The sequence below is a fragment of the Odocoileus virginianus genome, chromosome 2 (assembly GCF_023699985.2).
Source record: "Odocoileus virginianus isolate 20LAN1187 ecotype Illinois chromosome 2, Ovbor_1.2, whole genome shotgun sequence".
Classification (NCBI taxonomy): Eukaryota; Metazoa; Chordata; class Mammalia; order Artiodactyla; family Cervidae; genus Odocoileus; species Odocoileus virginianus.
The window spans coordinates 564,886-587,079 of record NC_069675.1 but is presented as its reverse complement, the minus strand read 5'-3'; the positions used below and the strand labels follow the sequence as shown (position 1 = coordinate 587,079).

The 22,194-nt window shown below is 44.1% G+C and overlaps 1 protein-coding gene across 1 annotated transcript in view; it reads left to right on the top strand.

Annotated features, from left to right (window-relative positions):
- MERTK (MER proto-oncogene, tyrosine kinase) overlaps positions 1-22,194 on the top strand; it is a 117,254-nt gene that overhangs the window by 56,765 nt on the left and 38,295 nt on the right. The window contains exons 5-7 of the mRNA XM_020900825.2: positions 5,139-5,225; positions 10,179-10,294; positions 18,710-18,893. Coding sequence (XP_020756484.2) covers positions 5,139-5,225; positions 10,179-10,294; positions 18,710-18,893 — 387 coding nt within the window. The remainder of the gene's footprint in view (positions 1-5,138; positions 5,226-10,178; positions 10,295-18,709; positions 18,894-22,194) is intronic.

Below are 22,194 nucleotides of genomic sequence, written 5' to 3'. Positions count from 1 at the left end.
CCAGAATAAACTTGGCGCATTCTCTCACCCCAAGTCTTTCCTCAGAGAACGTTCCTCAAGGAGCCACCTCTGACTTGCATGTTTAAAAAATCACTGCCACTTCTCCACACACCCTGACCCCCTGACCCTCTTCTGTTTTTCCCGAGCATTAATCGCCTTCTAATAGAGCATGCAGCTTATCAAACGGGGCAGGTCTCTGCCTCCCCCTGCCTGCCCCCTGCAATGTCTTCTGCCTGCCTTTTGTATCTGGAAAACTTTATTCAAAGAATAAGTTTAATCAGAGAAGTGAGAAGTGTGGAAACAAAGGGAAACAATCAAAGGAGACTAGATAATAATAATGGAGTCATCAAGCATAGTCAGGGACCTTTAGCTCTTTCTCAAGGGCTGTGGATGAGATTCTGAGCCACATCCTGTGAGCTGTCTTATAGACACCTAGCTGGAGAAGTTAACTACCTGATGAGCAGACTGTACCCAGCACACCAGCTGTCACAATTCCGGCAATTGGCCACAAAAAAAAAAATGGGAACAAAGGAACCCTAGAACTAAAGATTAACTGTACCTAAAACAACCGAGATGATGCTGGTCAGATGACTGATGACCAATTTGAAAATAACTTAGAAATGACTGTGCGGTTGCTGCATGTAGACCCCCGACAGTCTGTCTTTAAAAGCTCTCACCCGCTGCTTGTTGGGGTTGGAAGCTGGCCTTTGGACAGATATCTGCCACCCTCCCCCACCCAGTTGCCAGCACCTGAAATAAAGCAAACTTTCCTTTCCACCAATCTGACCTGTTCATTGGCTTTTGAGGGGCAAGCAGCTGGACCCACAAACTCCTTTTGGTAACATTTATCAAGGCTATCATTTCTCACCCTCTTTTGTCCTTGAGAATGTGAGCTTTATAAAGGCAGGTATCTTTGCTTTATTCATGGATAGATCCCAGGTGCCTGGGAAAATATCTGGCACATAGCAGCTATGCAGTAAATGTTGAGTGAATGAATTCAGGGCAGAAAGTGAGTTCCAAGTTCATAAGTGTAAGCCCTTCATTTATGCAGCATATTATTGTATTTCTCTCCTCTCTGGGTAGAAGGATGAACACCAGGGGAAAAAAATAAAAGGACAGTATTGTTTAACCCAGAACTCAAAGAAACACCCTGGCTGTGCTCTTAGGAACTGCCTCCTCAGCAGTTCCGATTGTCCTTCCCTTGAGGGAGCATCCTGTGGCTGAATGTTCCCTAGAGTATCTTTCAGACCTTGTGTCAGGAGCTGTCTTTTTTTAAACCAGCAGAGTATCAAGCAAGAGGGGCGCAAACCATCATAGTGAACTTGGGTGGGATGTCCTGGAGTCTGGGGGTACCCACGAGAAGAGGACCTGGCAACAGGAGATGTGGAGGTGCTGCGGTTGGGGATGTTTGCAGATTGGATGGGAGGGTGGAGACGTGGTGGGTGGGTACTTCTCTCCCTGGAAAACCACAAGGGTTGGGCTCTAAAACTTCAAGATCTATTCTAGTCTAGTACTGAGGGAGGAGAACAGAGAAGTGATGGGGTAGCTCTCTTTCTTAGTCCATCTTGGTTGCTGCAGTCAACCCAGGTTTATAAATGAGTCTCCCAAGTGGGAAGCTAACGCCCTTAAGCCAAAAAAAAGTATCACTGAATACATTAAGCCAGGAAGCCTATATTTGGCCTTAAGTTTTCACCCATTCAATTCTAGAGTAAATTAATCTGGGTTGGAATCAGCCTCCATTTCTCTTTGCTAGCCTCTGTTTAGCCTGTGGGCATTCACCACCTCAACCGGTGGGATACCCTACTGCCCTTGATGGTTTGGCTTCTTGTGGGCAGTTCTGAGTCGGAGAGGGTGCCTTGTGCCAGGGAATTAGCTACTGATTATTTCCCTGACTTTGTGTGTCCTCCAAAGAGAAGCACCAAGAGGAAAAATGTCTTCCCCCTTAACCTAAAATCCTGTTGCATGAGGAGTGGTTTCACTCTCGAAATCGATCAACCTTGCAGGACCAAAAAGCCATGGGCCTAATTCATCTTCCTTTGGGATCTGTAGGAGATGGTGGATCTCAAGGAAGCAAGTCCATCCTCTTGTCTCCTTGCAGGGCCAGGCTTGCCCTCACCACCGGTTGTCAGAGGGATTCATAGTTTGTATTCAAGGGTTTCCCAAGAGTTTGGACAAGGGTGATTGAAGTCAAATGACTGGTTTTAGCCTGCAGAAGTCTGCTCAAATATGTACAAAATGTAAGTTGCCTAGCAGCTCCCTGGGTCTTATGATTGAGCCAAAGCTGATTTTTCTAAACATAAGCCAAGTTTTGCCAGTTCACATTGCCTGGTGAAACAGGCATCTCATTTGGGAACTGATGACCTGGAAGGTTAAACAGCTGATACTGCAACAGGAAAAGCCAAAGGTCACAGGTCTGCCTGTGAAAAAGTGGTGGGCTACAGGGGCCCCAGGTGGTGGCACAGAGCAGTGGTCCCCAACCTTTTTGGCACCAGGGACCAGTTTCATGGAAGACAATTTTTCCATGGACCAGAGGTAGTGGGTAGGGGGGATGGTTTTGGGATGATTCAAGTGCGTTACGTTTATTGTGCACCTTATTTCTATTATTATTATATAATAATATTATATTATATACTATATTATTATGTATTTGGCTGTGCTGAGTCTTAGTTAGTGGCACATGGGCTCTAGTTCCCTAACCAGGGATCAAGCCTGGGCCCCCTGCACTGGGAGCTCAGAGTCTTAGCCCCTGGACCACCAGGGAAGACCCCAAGCTTGCCTTTTTATCTCACTGAAATGTCCTTTCAGTAAGTAAGCCTGAAACTAGCATGTAGCTGATTATTCTGTCACCCCTGAAAATTCCTGAGACATTATTATCAACTAAAGTCCATAGTTTATTCAGATTTTCTTAGTCTTCACCTTAGTCCTTTACTTTAGTCCTTCACTTTAAGTCCTTTAACTGGCCTAGGATTTAGTTGTGTTTCATTTGGCTTCTCTTGGTTGTGACAATGTTGCAAACTTCCCTTGTTTTTAATGACATGGATGCTTTTGAGGAGTACTGGTCAGGTCTTTTCTGTAGTGTGTCCCACAGTCTGGACCTGTCTGATGGTTACCTCCTTTTCCTCATGATTAGATTTGGGCTCTATGTTTTGGTGGGGGAGGACCCCAGAGGGAAGTGCCCTTTGCATCACATCACATCAAAGGTACACTCTGTCAGCATTGACCTTGACCTTGACCCTCTGCCTGAGCTAGTGTTTGTCAGTTTCTCATTTGAAAGTTTTTCTTTGATTCCCTTTCCATTTCGATCTCTTTGGAAGGAAGTCATTATGTGCAGGAGTAAGGATCAATGCTCCTCTTTTGGAGTGGAGCATCAGTATAAAAATCACTTGGAATTCTTCTGCATGGGGGTTTGTCTCTTCTCCTATTTATTTAATCATTTGTGTATATTGGTAAAGGGGCTCCCTAGGTGGCTTAGCAGTAAAGAATCCGCCTGCCAATGTAGGAGATGCAGGTTCCATCCCGGGGTCAGGAAGATCCCTTGGAGGACGGCATGGCAACCCACTCCAGTATTCTTGCCTGGGAAATCCCATGGATGGAGGAGCCTGGTGGGATACAGTCCATGGGGTCAAAAAAGAGTTGGACATGACTGAGCAACTAAACGACTCATGGATAATTATTTTATACTTTGGGTTACAATCTAATGCTACTTTATTTTCTTGTTCAACTCGTTCGGCTTTGGTGACTGGGAGTTTTTTAGCTGGCTCCTGGGTCTCTTTGCCACCGCCCCCACCCATCCTTTTGTGCATGTGTGGGTGTGTGTGTGTCGCATGTTTAATATTTTGCTCCAGGCTCATCTTACATGTTTACTGTTCCAAACTGAAAATCAGCATTTCTCCGAGGAACTCTGGCTCCTTTTACTGACGTGTAGTATTATAAGAAACCAAGGGGGACTTCCCTGGTGATCCAGTGGCTAAGACACCATGCTACCAGTAAGGAGGCCTGGGTGTGATCCCACATGCCGTAACTAAGACCTAATGCAACCGAATAAATAAAAATATTTTAAAAAGAAAGAAACCAAGATCTTGGGACTTCCCTGGAAGTCCAGTGGTTAAGACTCTGTGCTTCCAATGCAGGGGACATGGGTTCAATACCTGGTTGAGGAACTAAGATCCCACATGCCACACAGCACAGTCAAAAGAATTAAAATAGTAATAAAATTAAAGAAACCAAGATCTGGATTGCTTCTCTTCCTTTCTCCTTAAAATTAATGAGTCAACTGAATATTTTTCATTTCTAAGATGTCTTTAAACCTCTGAAATGGTAGAATTTTTCTTCATTCAGTACCAGTGTCTTCAAGTAAGAGTGATGCCTTGTGTTTACATAATTCCTTATGAATACATTGATTTTTACTATTAAAAAAGAATCAGTGCAACAGAAATTTCATTCATCAGAAGTTTTAAAAACGGTGACTTTTGTCCTGCTCTTTCTGGAGTCCTGACATGTCCACAGTGTGTAGCATAGGATATATGGGGATGCTAAGCAGGGGGCTGTCTAGGTGAGCCCCATAAACCACTTTTCTTAACACTGACACCAGTAATTCCCATTGCAGGCTTCCCGGGTGGCACGCTGATAAAGAACCTGCCTGCCAGTGCAGGAGATGCAAGAGACATGGGTTCCATCCCTGGGCAGGGAAGCTCCCCTAAAGGAGGAGATGGCACCCATTCCAGTTTTCTTGCCTAGAAATTTGCAGGGACAGAGAAACCTGGCGGGCTACAGCCCACGGGGTCACAGAGTTGGACACAGCTGAGGAATTAGGCACGCACACAATTCCCATAGCTCTGTGCTGAAATTTTTAAACTAAATGATACTGCTTTGTTACCCCATGTCTCACCACTGGGGAAAAATAAAGAATTTTAATAAATTACAGATGTCTTTTAAGCCCATTGTTGCCTTGCTCCTGGTACCTAGGGTTTAATCCTAGGTTTGTTTTTCAAACACCAACACACATTTTTAATTAACTTTGCATTTATGGCTTGAAGCACTGAACCACAAATTAAAAGGATGCCCAGACTCCCGCAGGATTCTGATAAACAGCAGCCTGTCTCTCCAGCCCTGGTCTCATGGGTCTCCTTCTCCTCTAGGCCTGACCAAGACCACAATCTTCAGTTGTGAGGCCCACAATCAGAAAGGGCTGACCGTGTCCAAGAGCGTGCAGATCAACATCAAAGGTAAGTGTCAGGGTGGGGTCCCCTCTGCATATTGCAGGGGAAGTACATTGTGAGCTGTGCAGCCAGCTGCCTGGGATTGAGCCCTGGCTTCCCTCTGTGGCCTTGAAGAAGTCACTCAACACCTTCAGTGTTCTCCTCTGTACAATGGTGATAATTACAGAACCTATCTCTTCTTGAGGGTTCAATGAGATAATGCAAACAGAAATACTCATAACAGGGCCTGACACTTGTCTTTGATCAACAGTAACTAGTTGAGTTTTCTGCTCAGTCAGAGAAGAAAATAGGCTGAAATGTTGACCCAGATCATCTTAGCTCCTCTTTTCACTTTTTACTCTTCCATACTGAACTAGCGCCCACTGATCTAGGGATGGGCTGTGTCCTTCCCTGGGCAGCTGGAGCTGGAGCCAGTCCCCCAAGCAGCTGCTCTGAGAAGGGAGGAGGTCAGAGTCATGCCTCTCCTGGGGGCCCAATGCTCTGGTCCCTCTTTCTCCTAATCTCTGTCCCACCCCTTGCATCCCCTAAACTTGGATGTAACAAAATGAAAGGCAGGCGTTTGAAGGCTCCCCCAGGCTAGTAGAGACATGCCAATCCAACATCTGTCTCTTCCTCCCCCTTCTGTGGGATCAAAGATATTTAAACCTGAAACTTTGGAAAAATTGATACAGATGAACCTATGTGTAAAGCCTAAATCGAGACACAGATGCAGAGAGCAAACTGAAGCTGGGGTGGGAGGGATTGAGATGGATATATATATATATATATATATATATATATATATATATATACTACTGATACTGTGTATAAAATAGATCATTAGTGAGAGCTCAATATATAGCCCAGGGAATGCGACTTAATGCTCTGTGGTGACCTAAATGGGAAGGGGAAAAAAAAAAGACGGATATATGTATATATATAACTTATTCACTTTGCTATACAACAGAAACTAACACAACATTCTAAAGCAACTATACTCCAATAAAAACTTGTAAAAAATAAAATAAAAATCTGAAACTTGAAAGGAGAAACTTTTGTTACCTTTTCAAATCATCTCCTTAACCTTTCTCATAGAAATTCAAGGAAATAATATGTTTTAGTATTTGTTCTTAATTTATATTTCTAATTAATTAATGAATTTTTATTGAAGTATAGTTGATTTACCATATTGTGTTAATTACTGATGTACAGCAAAGTGATTCAGTTTTTACATATGTATATGTAAAGTGTATATATATATGTGTGTGTATATATATATATGTATAAATATATATATATATACATTTAAAAATATTCTTTTCCCTTATGGTTTATCATAGGTTATTGAATATGTAGTTCTTGGTGATCTACAATAGGACCGTGTTGTTTATCCATCCTATATATAAAAGTTTACATCAGCTAACCCCAGCCTACCATTCCATCCCTCCCTTAACCCCCTCCACCTTGGGGGTTATTTGTTCTATTCTCTACATTATTTGTTCTTAATTTAAATATTGAGAAGGAAATATTGAGTTCGTACTCCTTTTGGTCTTGTTATTGGAGGAAATGACAGAGGGAAAAAGCAGTGTGTTCAATAATGAGTTAAAGTGTGGGTGAGGCGTAGCAGAAGACTCAAAAGTAGAAGGCACTGTAGTTTTTAAAGGTGCTGGTGTCCGCTGCTGTTGCTCAGTTGCTCAGACGTGCCCGGCTCTTTGCGACCCCATGAACTGCAGCACACCAAGCTTCACTGCTGATGCTTAGTTTCAGCAAATCAGCTAGAAGAAGCTATGAGAGGGCATTTTCTAAAACTTCATTGGAATGGAAAAATGAGCAAACTGAAAGTTATTACAAGAGGAACTGTATAACTTCCTTCCTTCATTATGAATCACATTATTAAAATTTTCAAAAGAAATGCCAGGAATTTCAGGAACCCACCAGTGGGCGTAAGTTTATAAAGACATTTTCATAAAGCATCAATATCTTAAAGTTTAAAAATCCATAAAGTGAGAAGCACTTCTTGAATTTTATGCTTCAGACAGAATCTCAACTAGGACTTTAACAAGTCCTATTTCTTAAACTCAGGTTTTGGGCTTTCTTAAACATGTATGTCAAAGCAACCAAAACTCCCTGCCAATCTGTCATCAATTGAGGTGTATGTAGCCAGATTTGGATCTGGAAAAGCAGATAATGTATTTAGGAAAGTGAGTCAAACGGAACTCTGGCTTTCTCACTCATCAAGCTGTGTGTCTCCTGGTAAAACTGGAATCCTGGGCATGCCCAGTGGGTGCTTAATATGGTCTTTCCTTCCCCTCATCTGTGCCTCCTGTCCTCGCCTTCATCGCCAAGACATCTCCCCCAGACCTGGTGCATGTGTTGACCTCATTTCGTCCTCATTTCAGCCCCATCGAACAGTGCAGTCTCTCCCCATGCAATAGAAGAGAAAGCTGAGTGGAGAGGGCATTGAACTGTGCCGCGGTGGGCCGTGCAGCTGGCTACGTGGTGATCACACTCTCCAGCCTGTCTTCACTGGTCTTCACGCTGGTCTGCTCCCTGCTCCCTGCTCCCACAGCCAGCCACCAGTGTCCTGATGAGAGATACGCAGCTCTGGGTTGAGACAGACCTGAGTTCAAGTCCCCATTCTGTTGCTAGTGAGCTCTGTGAGCTTTGGCAAGTTTTTAACTTCTTTGGTCCTAAAATTTCCCCTTCCATCTATGGGGATTGTAAGACTACTTCTCTCATAGAGTTATAATCATGATCAAATGAAGTCCATAAAGATTCCTGGCACATAGTAAGCACTCATTCAAAAACATTAGTCATCTTTTGGATTATAAATGCTGTTGTGTGTGTGTTAGTCGCTTAATTGTGTCTGACTCTGCAACCCCGAGGACTGTAGCCCACCAGGCTCCTCTGTCCATGGGATTCTCCAGGCAAGAATACTGGAGTGAGCTTCTGTTTCCTTCTCCAGGGGATCTTCCTGGCCCAGGGATGGAACCCAGGTGTCCTTCATTACAGGCAGATTCTTTACTGTCTAACCCACCAGAGAAGCCCATAAATGTGGTTATTAACATTAATTAAGAGTTTAGGGACTTTCCTGGTGGTCCACTGGTTAAGATGTTGTCTCCCAGGGGGTGCAAGTTCGATCCCCGGTTGGGGAGCTAAGATTCCACATACTTCACCGTCAAAAAATCAAAATCTAAAGCAGAAGCAATATTGTAACAAATTCAATAATGACTTTAAAAAACTGGTCCACATCAAAATATCACACATATCAAATGAAAGTTTAATGTATGAGTATTCTCTGGCAGTCCAGTGGTTAGGACTTCGGGCTTTCACTACTAAGGGCAAGGGTTCAATTCCTGGTTGGGGAACTAAGAATCCTGCAAGCCATGTGGTGCAGCCAAAAATAAATAAATAAATAATGAAAGCAGTATTGATTCACAGATTTTAATACATTAAAAAAAAAAGATCCATGTTGAATGTTATCAATAATGTGTTAGATTCTGTTAATAATAGATTATTAGTAATAATCTATTGCTAATGAATATCTAGCCATGTCCCACCTGTGACTGAGGTCATCACACATTCATTACAGCCTGCCCTCCCCTCCCCAAGAGCAGATGCACTTGGCTCTTTGGCTTAAGCTGACTCACCCATTTCCTCAGCCAAGAAAGCGTCCTTCCACCATCACACACACACACACAGGCACACGCACACATGTTCCCATGGTACCCCTCTTTTTCTCAGGGCAAGACACTCCTCTTTGGTTCATGTAGGTCTCCCCAACTCAGCTTTTAGCTGAGGGATGAAGACAGATGTTCAGGTCCAATTCCTGGGTCCAAAAGATTCCCCTAGTGTAGGAAATGGCAACACACTCCGGTATTCTTGCCTGGGAAATCCTACTGATGGAGGAGCCTGGCGGACTACAGTCCATGGGGTCGGAAAGCAGTCAGACATGACTGAGCGTGCACACAAAGACAGAGAGAAAGGGAAGAAATGGAGTAGTGACAGATTTCCTCTTCTTGGGCTCCAACATCACTGTGAATGGCGACTGTAGCCGTGAAATTAAAAGATGCTTGCTCCTTGGAAGGAAAGCTATGACAAACCTAGACAGAGTATTAAAAAGCAAAGACATCACTTTGCAGCCAAAGATCCATCTAGTCAAAGCTATGGTTGTTCCAGTACTCATTTATGAATGTAAGAATTGGACCATAAAAAAAGCTGAGTGCTGAAGAATTGCTGCTTTCAAACTCTAATGCTGGAGAAGACTCTTGAAAGTCCCTTGGACTTCAAGGAGATCAAACCAGTCAATCCTAAAGGAATTCAACCCTGAATATTCATTGGAAGGACTGATGCTGAAGCTGAAACTCCAATACTCTGGCCACCTGATGCAAAGAGCTGACTCATTGGGAAAAACCCTGATGCTGGAAAAAATTGAAGGCAAAAAGAGAAGGGGGTGACAGAGGATGAGATGGTAAGATAGCATCACCAACTCAATGGACATGAGTTTGAGCAAACTCCGGGAGATAGTGAAGGACAGGAGAGCCTGGCGTGCTGCAGTCCATGGGGTTGCAAAGAGTTGGGCACGGCTTAGCGACTGAACACCAGTAACGACATAAGGCAGATAGGGAGGGCCATGGCTCTTTGCCCTCATTTAGAGTACCAGCGACACCCCTGCACAGAGCAGGAGGAAATGGATATCTCCCCATGCTTGTCCAGCTAAAAGCTCTCAGGTCATCAGTGGGTAGGAACATAGGTCTACATCCCACGTCTGGTCCAGGCAGCCATCCTGTCACTGCAAGACCAATCTAGAGGCTTATATGATTACCCTCACCCAGAAGGTGGCTCCTCTTTAAAACTCATGTTTAATTTTCCCAATCTCAAGAAGCAGACATGGGGTTGGTATTAATGCACCTGTTTGGTATCTATGACCTCCTGTGGTTTATAATTGTGTCTGTGGTGTGTCTTTTGTCTTTTATGTAGCAATTCCCTCCCCACCTACTGAAGTCAGGGTCCACAACAGCTCCGCACACAGCATCCTCATCTCCTGGGTCCCAGGTTTTGACGGCTACTCCCCGCTCAGCAATTGCAGAATTCAGGTAACCTTTCTTGATGAAGAGAACTAGCTATTTGAAGCTCAGTGACTCTGCCTGATTTTTTTTCCACCTGAAGAGTGGCACAGACATCAAGTTGACACCCCTATTCAGAAGCCCTTACCTCCTGCCTGCCCCGTGTCCACCAGCCGTGCGCCATTCTGTGATGTTCTGCCCTCCTGGGATGCTGTGCCCTTCTTTGTGCGTGGTCCAGGGCCCAGCTGGAGGAGAAATGTATTTCTAAGAAAGAACGTCATGAGACCAGGGAGAATGAATTTTTAAGGTACAAAACACATCTGGCTTGTGACCAGGGGTCCAGGAAGCCAGGCATTCTCCAGCCTGGCTCCCCCTGGATTGGTGGCCATAAAGGACAAGAGACAAGTCATCCTCACTATTGAATGTACCAACTCAGCCTGTTGGAAAAATTGGGGATGACAGACCTTGTAGAGTCATCTCTCACTATCTAAAATTGATATAAAATAGAGCTATGAGAAATATAAGTTAGGTGCAGTGGTAAAGAATCCGCCTGTCACAGCAGGAGATGCAAGAGATGCAGGTTCATTCCCTGGGTCGGGAAGATCCCCTGGAGTAGGAAATGGCAACCCACTCCAGTATTCTTGCCTGGAAAATTCTGTGGACAGAGGAGCCTGGCGGTCGCAGAGTCGGACATGACTGAGCACACACACACACATCCTAAAATGATGCCTTGCCATGAAATAGACTCTGCTGTGAGCATTCACTTCATAAAATATGGAAGGGCAGCAGTAACACTATCTTTTACTGAGTGCCCACATGTGGCCTTACATATGTTCTATCCTGGAGAATGTTCTGTGTGCACTTGAGGAGACGGTGTATTAAGCTATGGCTAGGTAGAGCATTTGCAATGTCTGTTAGGTCCAGATGGTTTATATACAGTCTTGTTCACTTACTCTGTTTCCTTGTTAATCTTCTGCCTTGTGCTTTGTCTATTATCAAAAATAGGAAATTGTGATCTCAACTATTGTTTTTGAATTGTCTATTTCTCCCTTCAGTTCTCTCAGTGTTTGCTTCATGTATTTCAGGACTCTGTTGTTTTAGGGAACAACAGGGCCTGTTTCCCTGTCTGTGGACATAACTGTCCCCGTATACAGACACAAATGAGGCATGGATCAGCCTCCCTTTGCTGAAGCACAATTTCAAGTGTACACCGTAGTGGTTCAGATTTTTATAGGTTACACTCCATTTACGTGTGTGCTGTGCTTAGTTGCTCAGTCGTGTCCGACTCTGTGTGACCCCAGGGACTGCAGCCGCCAGGCTCCTCTGTCCATGGGATTCTCCAGGCAAGAACACTGGAGTGGGTTGCCATGCCCTCCTCCAGGGGATCTTCCCAACCCAGGGAATGAACCCAGGTCTCCTGCATGGCAGGTGAATTCTTTACCCTCTGAGCCACCAAGGAAGCCCAAGAATACTGGAGTGGGTAACCTATCCTTCCTCCAGGGGGACTTCCTGGCCCAGGAATCGAACCAGGATCTCCTGCGTTGCAGGCGGATTCTTTACCAGCTGAGCTACATAGGAAGCCGGTACTCTATTTATAGTTATTATAAAACATGGTTATATTCCCTATGTGGACTGGCCTTTTTAAAGATTGTTTCCAGTCACTGAGCTGCTTGAAGAGTCCAAGAGGAACATGAGACTCCTTCCTGTAGGAGGTTGTTACGTTCAGGGAGGCTGAGGAAGAGTACCGTTCCCCAGAACCCTGCCACCCCCGAGAAGAGCAGTTCTTGGGGTAGATGTGAGGCAGAGTAGGGTCGTTGGGAAGTCTGAAAGCACCAGGTCACCCTCCAGGAGGAAGATGGATCACCACAAGCTTCTGTGGTGCTTTCTGTCTCTCTTTGCCCAAGCTTTGCATGGCTATGGTATGAAGAACCATACTGAGACTGCCAAATTGCAGCCCCCTTGCCCACGTTGGGTCCTATGGTTAACCTGTTCAATGGTTTTCCTGTCTTTCTCCCACCAGCTAGCTCAGACTCCCTTCACCCATTCTCCTCTCCATCTCTCCAGATTTAGCAAATAGAAACACAGTTACTTTATAAGATAATTACACTGCTGATTTTGTGTCATACCTATACCCATAATTATTGGTTGTCTATTTGATCTTCGCTGGAGCAGCCGTAAATAGACTCCCCATGTCCAAGGTCAGCAGCGCTGGCTGCGCTTCAGTGGACCAGCTGTGTGGAGATGCCTCACGTCCAAGGTCAGAGAAACCCCAGTAAGACGGTAGGCGCTGGAGCTGCTGTGAAGAGATACCCAATGTCCAGTGGCAAAGGAGAAGCCCCAGCAAGATGGTAGGAGGGGCGAATTCATGTTTAGAATCAAACCCCATTCCCACCAGAGACACTCAGAAGGATCAAACAAACCGGGGTCCAGGGACCCCACAGAGACTGAGACAGAACTGTGTTTGGGCGTCTCCTGTGGAGGTGTGGGTCGGCAGTGGTCTGCCGCAGGGACAGGGGCTCTGGATGCAGCAGACGTGGGTGTGGCGTACGCCCTCTTGGAGGAGGTCGCCATTAACCCCACCACAGAGCCGCCAGAACTTACATAGGTCTGGGGAAAAGACCCTTGGAGGGCACAAACAGAACCTTGTGCACCAGGACCCAGGAGAAAGGAAAGGTGGCCCCATAAGAGACTTGCCTGTGGGTGTCCAGGATTCTCTGGGCTGGTGGTGGCCCGCTGCAGGGTTGGGGGCACTGAGTGTAGCAGTGCACGCATGGGATCTTTGGAGGGAGGCCACCATTATCTTCAATACCTCCATCATAGTTTGGCCCCAGGTAAATAGCAGGGAGGGAACACAGCCTCCACCCATCAACAGAAAATTGGATTAAAGATTTACTGAGCATGGCCCTGGCCATCAGAACAAGACCCAGTTTCCCCCTCAGTCAGTCTCTCCCATGAGGAAGCTTTCATAAGCCTCTTATCCTTCTCCATCAGAGGGCAGACAGACTGAAAGCCACAATCACAGAAAACTAACCAATCTAATCACTTGTACCATGACCTTGTCTAACTCAGTGAAACTATGAGCAATAACGTGTAAGGCCACACAAGACGGACAGGTCATGGTGGAGAGTTCTGAAAAAATGTGGTCCACTGGAGAAGGGAATGCAAACCACTTCAGTATTCTTGCCTTGAGAACCCCATGAACAGTATGATAAGGCAAAAAGGTAGGACACTGAAAGAGGAACTCCCCAGGTCGGTAGGTGCCCAATATGCTACTGGAGATCAGTGCAGAACTAACTCCAAAAGAATGAAGAGACGGAGCCAAAGCAAAAACAGCACACTGTTGTGGATGTGACTGGTTGTAGAAGCAAGGTCTGATGCTGTAAAGAGCAATATTGCAAAGGAAACTGGAATGTTAGGTCCTTGAATCAAGGCAAATTGAAAGTGGTCAAACAGGAGATGGCAAGAGTGAATGTTGACATTTTAGGAATCAGTGAACTAAAATGGACTGGAATGGGTGAATTTAACTGAGATGACCATTATATCTACTACTGTGGGCAAAAATCACTTAGAAGAAATGGAGTAGCCATCATAGTCAACAAAAGAGTCTTAAATGCAGTACTTGGATGCAATCTCAAAAACGACAGAATGATCTCTGTTCATTTCCAAGGCAAACCATTCAATATCACGGTAATCCAAGTCTATACCCCAACCAGTAATGCTGAAGAATCTGAAGTTGAACGGTTTCATGAAGACCTACAAGACCTTCTAGAATTAACACCCCCAAAAAGATGTCCTTTTCATTATAGGGGACTGGAATGCAAAAGTGGGAAGTCAAGAAACACCTGGCGTAACAGGCAAATTTGGCCTTGGAGTACAGAATGAAAAAGGCAAAGGCTAATAGAGTTCTGCCAAGACAACGCACTGGTCATAGCAAACACCCTCTTCCAACAACACAAGAGAAGACTCTACACATGGATATCACCAGATGGTCAACACCAAAATCAGATTGATTATATTCTTTGCAGCCAAAGATGGAGAAGCTCTATACAGTCAGCAAAAACAAGACCAGGAGCTGACTGTGGCTCATATCATGAACTCCTTATTGCCAAATTCAGACTTAAATTGAAGAAAGTAGGGAAAAACCACTAGACTATTAAGGTATGACCTAAATCAAATCCCTAACGATTATCCAGTGGAAGTGAGAAGTAGATTTAAGGGACTAGATCTGATAGACAGAGTGCCTGATGAACTATGGACGGAGGTTCATGACATTGTACAGGAGACAGAGATCAAGACCATTCCCAAGAAAAAGAAATGCAAAACGACAAAATGGCTGTCTGAGCAGGCCTAACTAATTGCTGTGAAAAGAAGAGAAGCCAAAAGCAAAGGAGAAAAGGAAACATATACCCACTTGAATGCAGAGTTTCAAAGAATAGCAAGGAGAGATAAGAAAGCCTTCCTCAGTGATCAGTGCAAAGAAATAGAGGAAAACAATAGAATGGGACAGACTAGAGATCTCTTCAAGAAAATTAGACATACCAAGAGAACATTTCACACAAAGATGGGCTCAATAAAGGACAGAAATGGATGGACCTAACAGAAGCAGAAGATATCAAGAAGAGGTGGCAAGAATACACAGAAGAACTGTACAAAAAAGATCTTCATGACCCAGATAATCACGATGGTGTGATCACTCACCTAGAGCCAGACATCCTGGAATGTGAAGTCAAGTGGGCCTTAGGAAGCATCACTACGAACAAAGCTAGTGGAGGTGATGGAATTCCAGTTGAGCTATTTCACATCCTGAAAGACGATGCTGTGAAAGTGCTGCACTCAATATGCCAGCAAATTTGGAAAACAGCAGTGGCCACAGGACTGGAAAAGGTCGGTTTTCATTCCAATCTCTAAGAAAGGCAATCCCAAAGAATGCTCAAACTGCCACACAATTGCACTCATCTCACACGCTAGCAAAGTAATGCTCAAAATTCTCCAAGCCAGGCTTCAACAATATGTGAACCTCAAACTTCCAGATGTTCAAGCTGGTTTTCGAAAAGACAGAGGAACCAGAGATCAAATTGCCAACATTTGCTGGATCATCGAAAAAGGAAGTTCCAGAAAAACATCTATTTCTACTTTATTGACTATGCCACAGCCTTTGACTGTGTGGATCACAATAAACTGTGGAAAATTCGGAAAGAGATGGGAATACCAGATCACCTGACCTGCCTCTTGAGAAACCTGTATTCAGGTCAGGAAGCAACAGTTAGAACTGGACATGGTACAACAGACTGGTTCCACACAGGAAAAGCAGTACATCAAGGCTGTATACTGTCACCCTGTTTATTTAACTTATATGCAAAGTACATCATGAGAAACGCTGGGCTGGATGATGCACAAGCTGGAATCAAGATTGCCGGGAAAAATATCAATAACCTCAGATATGCAGATGACACCACCCTTATGGCAGGAAGTGAAGAAGAACTAAAAAGCCTCTTGATAAAAGTGAAAGAGGAGATGAAAAAGTTGGCTTAAAGGTCAACATTCAGAAAACAAAGATCATGGCATCTGGTCCCATCACTTCATGGCAAACAGATGGAGAAACAGTGGAAACAGTGTCAGACTTTACTTTTTTGGGCTCCAAAATCACTACAGATGGTGACTGCAGCCATGAAATTAAGAGACACTTGCTCCTTGGAAGAAAAGTTATGACCAACCTAGACAGCATATTAAAAAGCAGAGACATTACTTTGCCAACAAAGGTCAGTCTAGTCAAGGCTATGGTTTTTTCAGTAGTCATGTATGGATGTGAGAGTTGGACTATAAAGAAAGCTGAGCGCTGAAGAATTGATGCTTTTGAACTGTGGTGTTGGAGAAGACTCTTGAGAGTCCCTTGGACTGCAAGGAGATCCAACCAGTTCATCCTAAAGGAGATCAGTCCTAGGTGTTCATTGAAAGGACTGATGCTGAGGCTGAAACTCCAATACTTTGGCCACCTCATGCGAAGAGCTGATTCATTGGAAAAGACCCTGATGCTGGGAAAGATTGAGGGCAGGAGGAGAAGGGGACGACAGAGGATGAGATGGCCGGATGGCATCACCGACTCAATGGACATGAGTTTGAGTAAACTCCAGGAGTTGGTGATGGACAGGGAGGCGTCGTGTGTCCATGGGGTTGTAACGAGCTGGACATGAGTGAGCGACTGAACTGAATTGAACTTTAAATATAACTAAGTGTTCTGTATTTTCTCTGGCAGTCCTAGCGAAGTTGGTCAGAACTGGCTCTACAAGTTATATACTTTTATATTGTTTTTTTAAAAATTGGAATATAATTGCTTTATAATTTTGTGTTAGTTTCTGCTGCACAGCAACATGAGTTGGCTAAATGTATACATATATCTCCTCTCACCCCACCGGCCATCCCAGCCCTCCAGGTCTTCGCAGAGCACCAAGCTGTGTATTAACAGTGTATTCCCATTTCTGAAGGGACCAAGTATAGTTTTGCAGCAGATTTTGTAGCAGATTCCCAGTTCATTGCAATGCTAAACTCTGACTTAGTAACAAATGAATGTTTGGACAAGATTCAGATCCATGCACTAGGAGGACACACCCTCTCACTTCCTTTGGTCCCGGCGTTGGTTTCATTCTTCACCCATTTTTGGGCTCTGGACTCCATGTCTATTTTTACCTCTCCCACATAGTCTTACTGTTGCATGCCCAGGACCCACCGAGCACCGTCGCAGAAGCCGCAGCCTCTTCTAGGAACGTGTCTTCCCGAGTGTCCCTGTGAGTGGCAGCAGGGCAGTGTCCTGCTCCGGAAGCGGGCAGGGGTGCGGAGCCAGGCTTTCTTCCACCTTCGTTCCAGTGCTTGGTCACCAGGAAGTCGGTGCAGACTTTAAAGTGAAGAAACAAAAAGTAATTTCTGCCAACAGCCACCACCAAGATAAGCACCCAGCTCCTGGGGTCTCCTCTGGCGGCTCCTCAGGCCAGTGGGCTCCGTCTTGCCACCCGGTGGAGTCTGTGGGTCTGAGTCAGACATGAGCCTCGACCCCAGTGCCCCTCCTCATCGTATACGCTGGGGGATTTAGAATTCCAAAATGTCAGCTTGTGACTCCTTGACCTAAATTTCAAACATATATCTCTTGAAATAACAAGACTGTATATCCACACCCTATAATTTCCAGCCCATTATTATCAGGAATTCATTTTGTGGGTTTAAGATTTTTTCCCCAAATTGTTCTTGGTGACTTCCATTTTGTCCAGTACTATTTAGTCTTTTCTGATTTTTATCAGTACAACATGTTTTAGAAATAGTGAAAAATACGCAGTGAAGGCTTCCCTGGTGCTCCAACGGTGACGAATCTGCCTGTAGTGCTGGACACACAGGTTCGATCCCTGGGCTGGGAAGAGTCCCTGGAGAAGGGCGTGGCAGTTCACTCCAGTATTCCTGCCTGCAGAATTCCCTGGATAGAGGAGCCTGGTGGCTGCAGTCCGTGGGGTCGTACGGAGTCAGACACGCCTGAACGACTAACACTGTCACTTCACCTTCAAAAACATACAGTGAAGGAGAACTCTGCATGACCCCAGATAAGAGGTTTCCAAGGGAAAAGCTGGAAGTTTCCATAAGACTAGATTTGCTGGGGATTCACTCCTCTTGGCTATACATACAGAAGACATCTGGAGAGGGATATGGGGAGACTGGTGGTGGTTATGGAGGCAAAGATGGGGTACAAGGGCTCAGAAGAAAGAGCTGATAGGTTTTCTAAAGATTTGGAGAAAAGCTTGTTGGGTAAGGTGCAAATAATCCTTTCCTATATCTCTCCACCAAAAAATGCCATAAAATCTGCATTATCTGTGTGTGCTTTTGGAGTTGAGTTTATATTGGAGTGGGAATTAGGGGATAAAAATAAAGGACATGCTCAAAGTAGCCTCAAGACAACAGCAGAATACCTCAGGTTACATAATGAAATACAGATTATTATTATTTTTTTAAATTAAGTGTCTCATCTTCTAAAGTAGGATTTGAGAAATGTTCTCTTTAAAGGGTCAGATTGTATATATTTCAGGTTGTTATTGTATATTATGTGAAACAACTGGGAAAAAAAAAAGACCAAGAATTAAAGTGATTCTGAGAGAGGAAAAGCTACTTTTCTTTTTGGTTAAATGTAAATTATAGGGATTATAATGTTAAGATGATGACTTATTTGCTCTGTTACCTGCCACAATGAGAACACTTATTTCAGGCATTTTTCATCAGGCTCCCAATTGTGGCTCAGGTAAGTAGCATGAGTAACACGCTGGTGGGAAATTTAGGGTGTGACCCGAAAGGAAGCAGGTACTTCCTTGCATGCAGAGGAAGGGCCGTGCACACTGCAGGCACGGATGCCCCGAGTCTAACATTCCTGCTGCCTTACTCACTCCTGGTCCACAATTTGTACTCTTCATTTAGGTCAAGGAAGTTGAGCCGCTGAGTCATGGCTCAGTCAGGATTTTTAACACCTCGGCTTCAGCACATCTGTATCAAATCGAGCAGCTGCAGGCTCTGGCGAATTACAGCATCGGCGTGTCCTGCATGAATGAAGTCGGCTGGTCTGCAATGAGCCCTTGGATTCTTGCCAGCACAACCGAAGGAGGTAATTCCTGGGGTTCAGAAATGAATATTGTGCCTGATGGCATGTGATGAAATAGATCCTTCCTGATGGGCTGGTTCAGACTTTAACTTTTGTTTGTGTGGCCTTTGTCTCTGGAAGAGAATTTTATGGAGATGGCTAATGAAACTGGGAAAGATGTTTCCTTCCATACAGTAAGTTCGCTACATACAAACCTTTAAGTTGCGAGCTTTCAGAGATGCCCTCGCATCTGGTTGCAGCACGGAACCGGAACCTGCGCTGTCAATGTCAGGCAGCTCGCTGCCGCCTCCTCTGGCGACGATGCTTCGGCTCTGCCATCCCCACCTCCTCTGTCCTTCGGGCAGTAACTCTTCTTGCCTGCTCGCTGGGTGTCGGCCCATGTGCGCCAGCTGCTGCACTGCGCTACTGGACTTTTTAAAACATGAAAATGTTCTATTTTTGGTTTGCCTTTTTATGTATTATTTGTATGAAAAGAATTATTGTAGGGTAAGGGAGTTAGAGAAGGTGAAGTTCAGAAAAAGAACGAGACGGGCACTTTACGGGAACAGATCACCTTCAGTGAGGCGAGAAGGGGCAGCAGTCAGATTAGCGAGCTGCTGCACTGACCCAAGAAAAGAGTAAGTACACACAGGCGTGTGTGTGGAAAGCTACTGTCTCAAGGGGGCCTGTTCTTCTCCACATCCACGGTTGTTCGGAGAAGTTCTCTCTTAAAAGGCTGGGGCAAGGAGTTCTGGAGATCGGCCAGAGGCTGGGCCCGGCTGGGAGCTGGGCCCGGCTGGGAGCTGGGCCTAATCAACCTTAATGTCCATTTTTTTCTTCCGGCGAGAGAGTTCTTTGTTTTGCATAGAACGGTGGGGAGGGCCTGGAGGGGAGTTTTAACTCCAGGCTATTTTGAGCCGTGTAACTTTCCTTCAATTATAAACCTATTATAGTACAGCACTATATAGCCAATGGTATTAGTTGGGTACCTAGGCTAACTTTGTTGGACTTACAAACAAATTGGATTTATAAACGCCCTCTTGGAAAAAGAACTCGTTGGTGTGTAGGGGACTTACTGAATTTGAAAAGGGTCTAGTGACAAACCTTATACTTACTATGTGTAGGTGATTTTTTCTTTTATATAGGAAGATATTAATAGTAGCACACTCTTTATAGCATATGTTAATTAAAATGTAACTGCTTCCCAGGTGGCACTAGTGAGAACCTGCCTGCCAATGCAGGAGATGTAAGAGATGCCCTTCCGTCCCTCGGTTGGGAAGATCCCCTGGAGAACGAAATGGCAACCCACTCCAGTATTCTTTTCTAGACAATTCCATGGACAGAGGATCCTGCCAGACTGCAGTCCACTGGGTCACAAAGAGTCAGACACGACTGAAGTGTCTTAGCGTGAAGCATATATGAAAGTTATTACTAATAGCCTCAAAGTCAAGAAACTAATAAATATGAAGGTACCTAATGTTCAAGAAGCACCTACTACGTGTCACTGACCATCTTAGGTACTTTATGTGCATTATTTCATTAGCTCCTCGTAGCAACTGTATGAAGTAGGTACTGTTGGTTCTATATTATTTTCTCATAGCAAATTTTATTTGTATCTGTAAACTTTCTGTGTACTGCTTTTGATTTCCAAGATCTTACATTTTTTCTATGAACATTGAAGTGAACATTGTATTATAGTTATGTTAGATTTCAATTGTACAGTTTCTATTATTTCTCAGTTTAGAGTTCTGGATTGCTTAGAGTCTCTTTCCTGCCCTGAACTCCCACCTTACCTAATCAGCGCTCTAATTTTAATACAGACTGTGGGAAAGGTCTAGATCACAAATTGTTAGGGTTTAATCCTTGCACAAATGAAACTAGTGCCAAGGTTGTAAAATATCTTAAATGAAGAAGAAAAACCTTTGAGAATGATTTTTATATGCTGTTTCATTTTTATTCAGCTAAAAATATTAACAGTTTCTGGTTTCTGTTTTGATTTCTTCTTTGAGCTGTTAGTTCTTTAGGTGTCTAACGTAATTTCCAAAATATTTAAGGGGTTTTCCAGAGATCTTTGTATGCCTGACTTTTAATTTCATTTTACTGGGATCAAAGAACATAATTTGTGTTGCTTGAATCCTTCGATATTTATCAAGACTCATTTCCTGGTGCAGAACATGATGTGCCCTGATAAATGTTCAGTGTGCACTTGAAGAGAATGTGCATCCTGCTCCGATTAGATGCTCTTTGTTGTTGTTGTTCAGTCGCTCAGTCGTGTCCGACTCTTTGTGACCCCATGCACTGCAGCACGCCAGGCCTCCCTGTCCATCACCATCTCCCAGAGCTTGCTCAAACTCATGTCCGTTGAAGTCGGTGATGCCATCCAGCCATCTCATCCTCTGTCGCCCCCTTCTCCTCCTGCCCTCAATCTTGCCCAGCATCATGGTATTTTCCAATGAGTCAGTTCTTCGCATCAGGTGGCCAAAATATTGGAGCTTCAGCTTCAGCATCAGTCCTTCCGAGTGAATATTCAGGGTTGATTTCCTTTAGGGTTGACTGGTTTGATCTCTTGCAGTCCAAGGGATGCTCAAGAGTCTTCTCCAGAACCACATTTTGAAAATATCAATTCTTCAATGCTCAGCCTTCTTTATGGTCCAACTCTCACATCTGAACATGAGTACTAAAAAAAACATAGCTTTGATCATATAGACCTTTGTCAACAAAATGATGTCTTTGCATTTTAATATGCCTGTCTAGGTTTGTCATAGATGGAGTGTTCTATAATGTCAACTTGGTCAGGTTTGTGGGTAGTGTTTTTCGAACTGTATTCTTAATGACTTTCTGCTTCCTTTTTCTATCAATTATGTAGACAAGTGCATTAAAATCTGCAATTATAATTGTGAATTATCTATTTCTATTTGCAGGTCTAGCAGTTCAGATATTTTAAAGTGCTGGGTTTTTTTTTTTTTTTTTTGAGACCCAACTATTTTCCTATTTATTTATTTGACTGTGCTGGGTCTCCATTGCAGCAGGTGGGATCTTTAGTTGTGGCATGTGGGATCCAGTTCCCTGACCAGGGATTGAATCGAGGCCCCCTGCATTGGGAATATGGAGTCTTAGCCCTGGACCACCAGAGAAGTCCCCAAAGTTCTATTATTTTCGGCATAAATGTTTAATATTACTGTGCTTTCAGGATAAATTGGCCACTTTATCATTATGAAATTATTTTCTTTATTTTTGGTATTAATAGCATTATTTGTGAAATCTATTTTATCTGATATTAATATAGCCATTTTAGCTCTCTTTTGATTACATGGTGTATCATCTA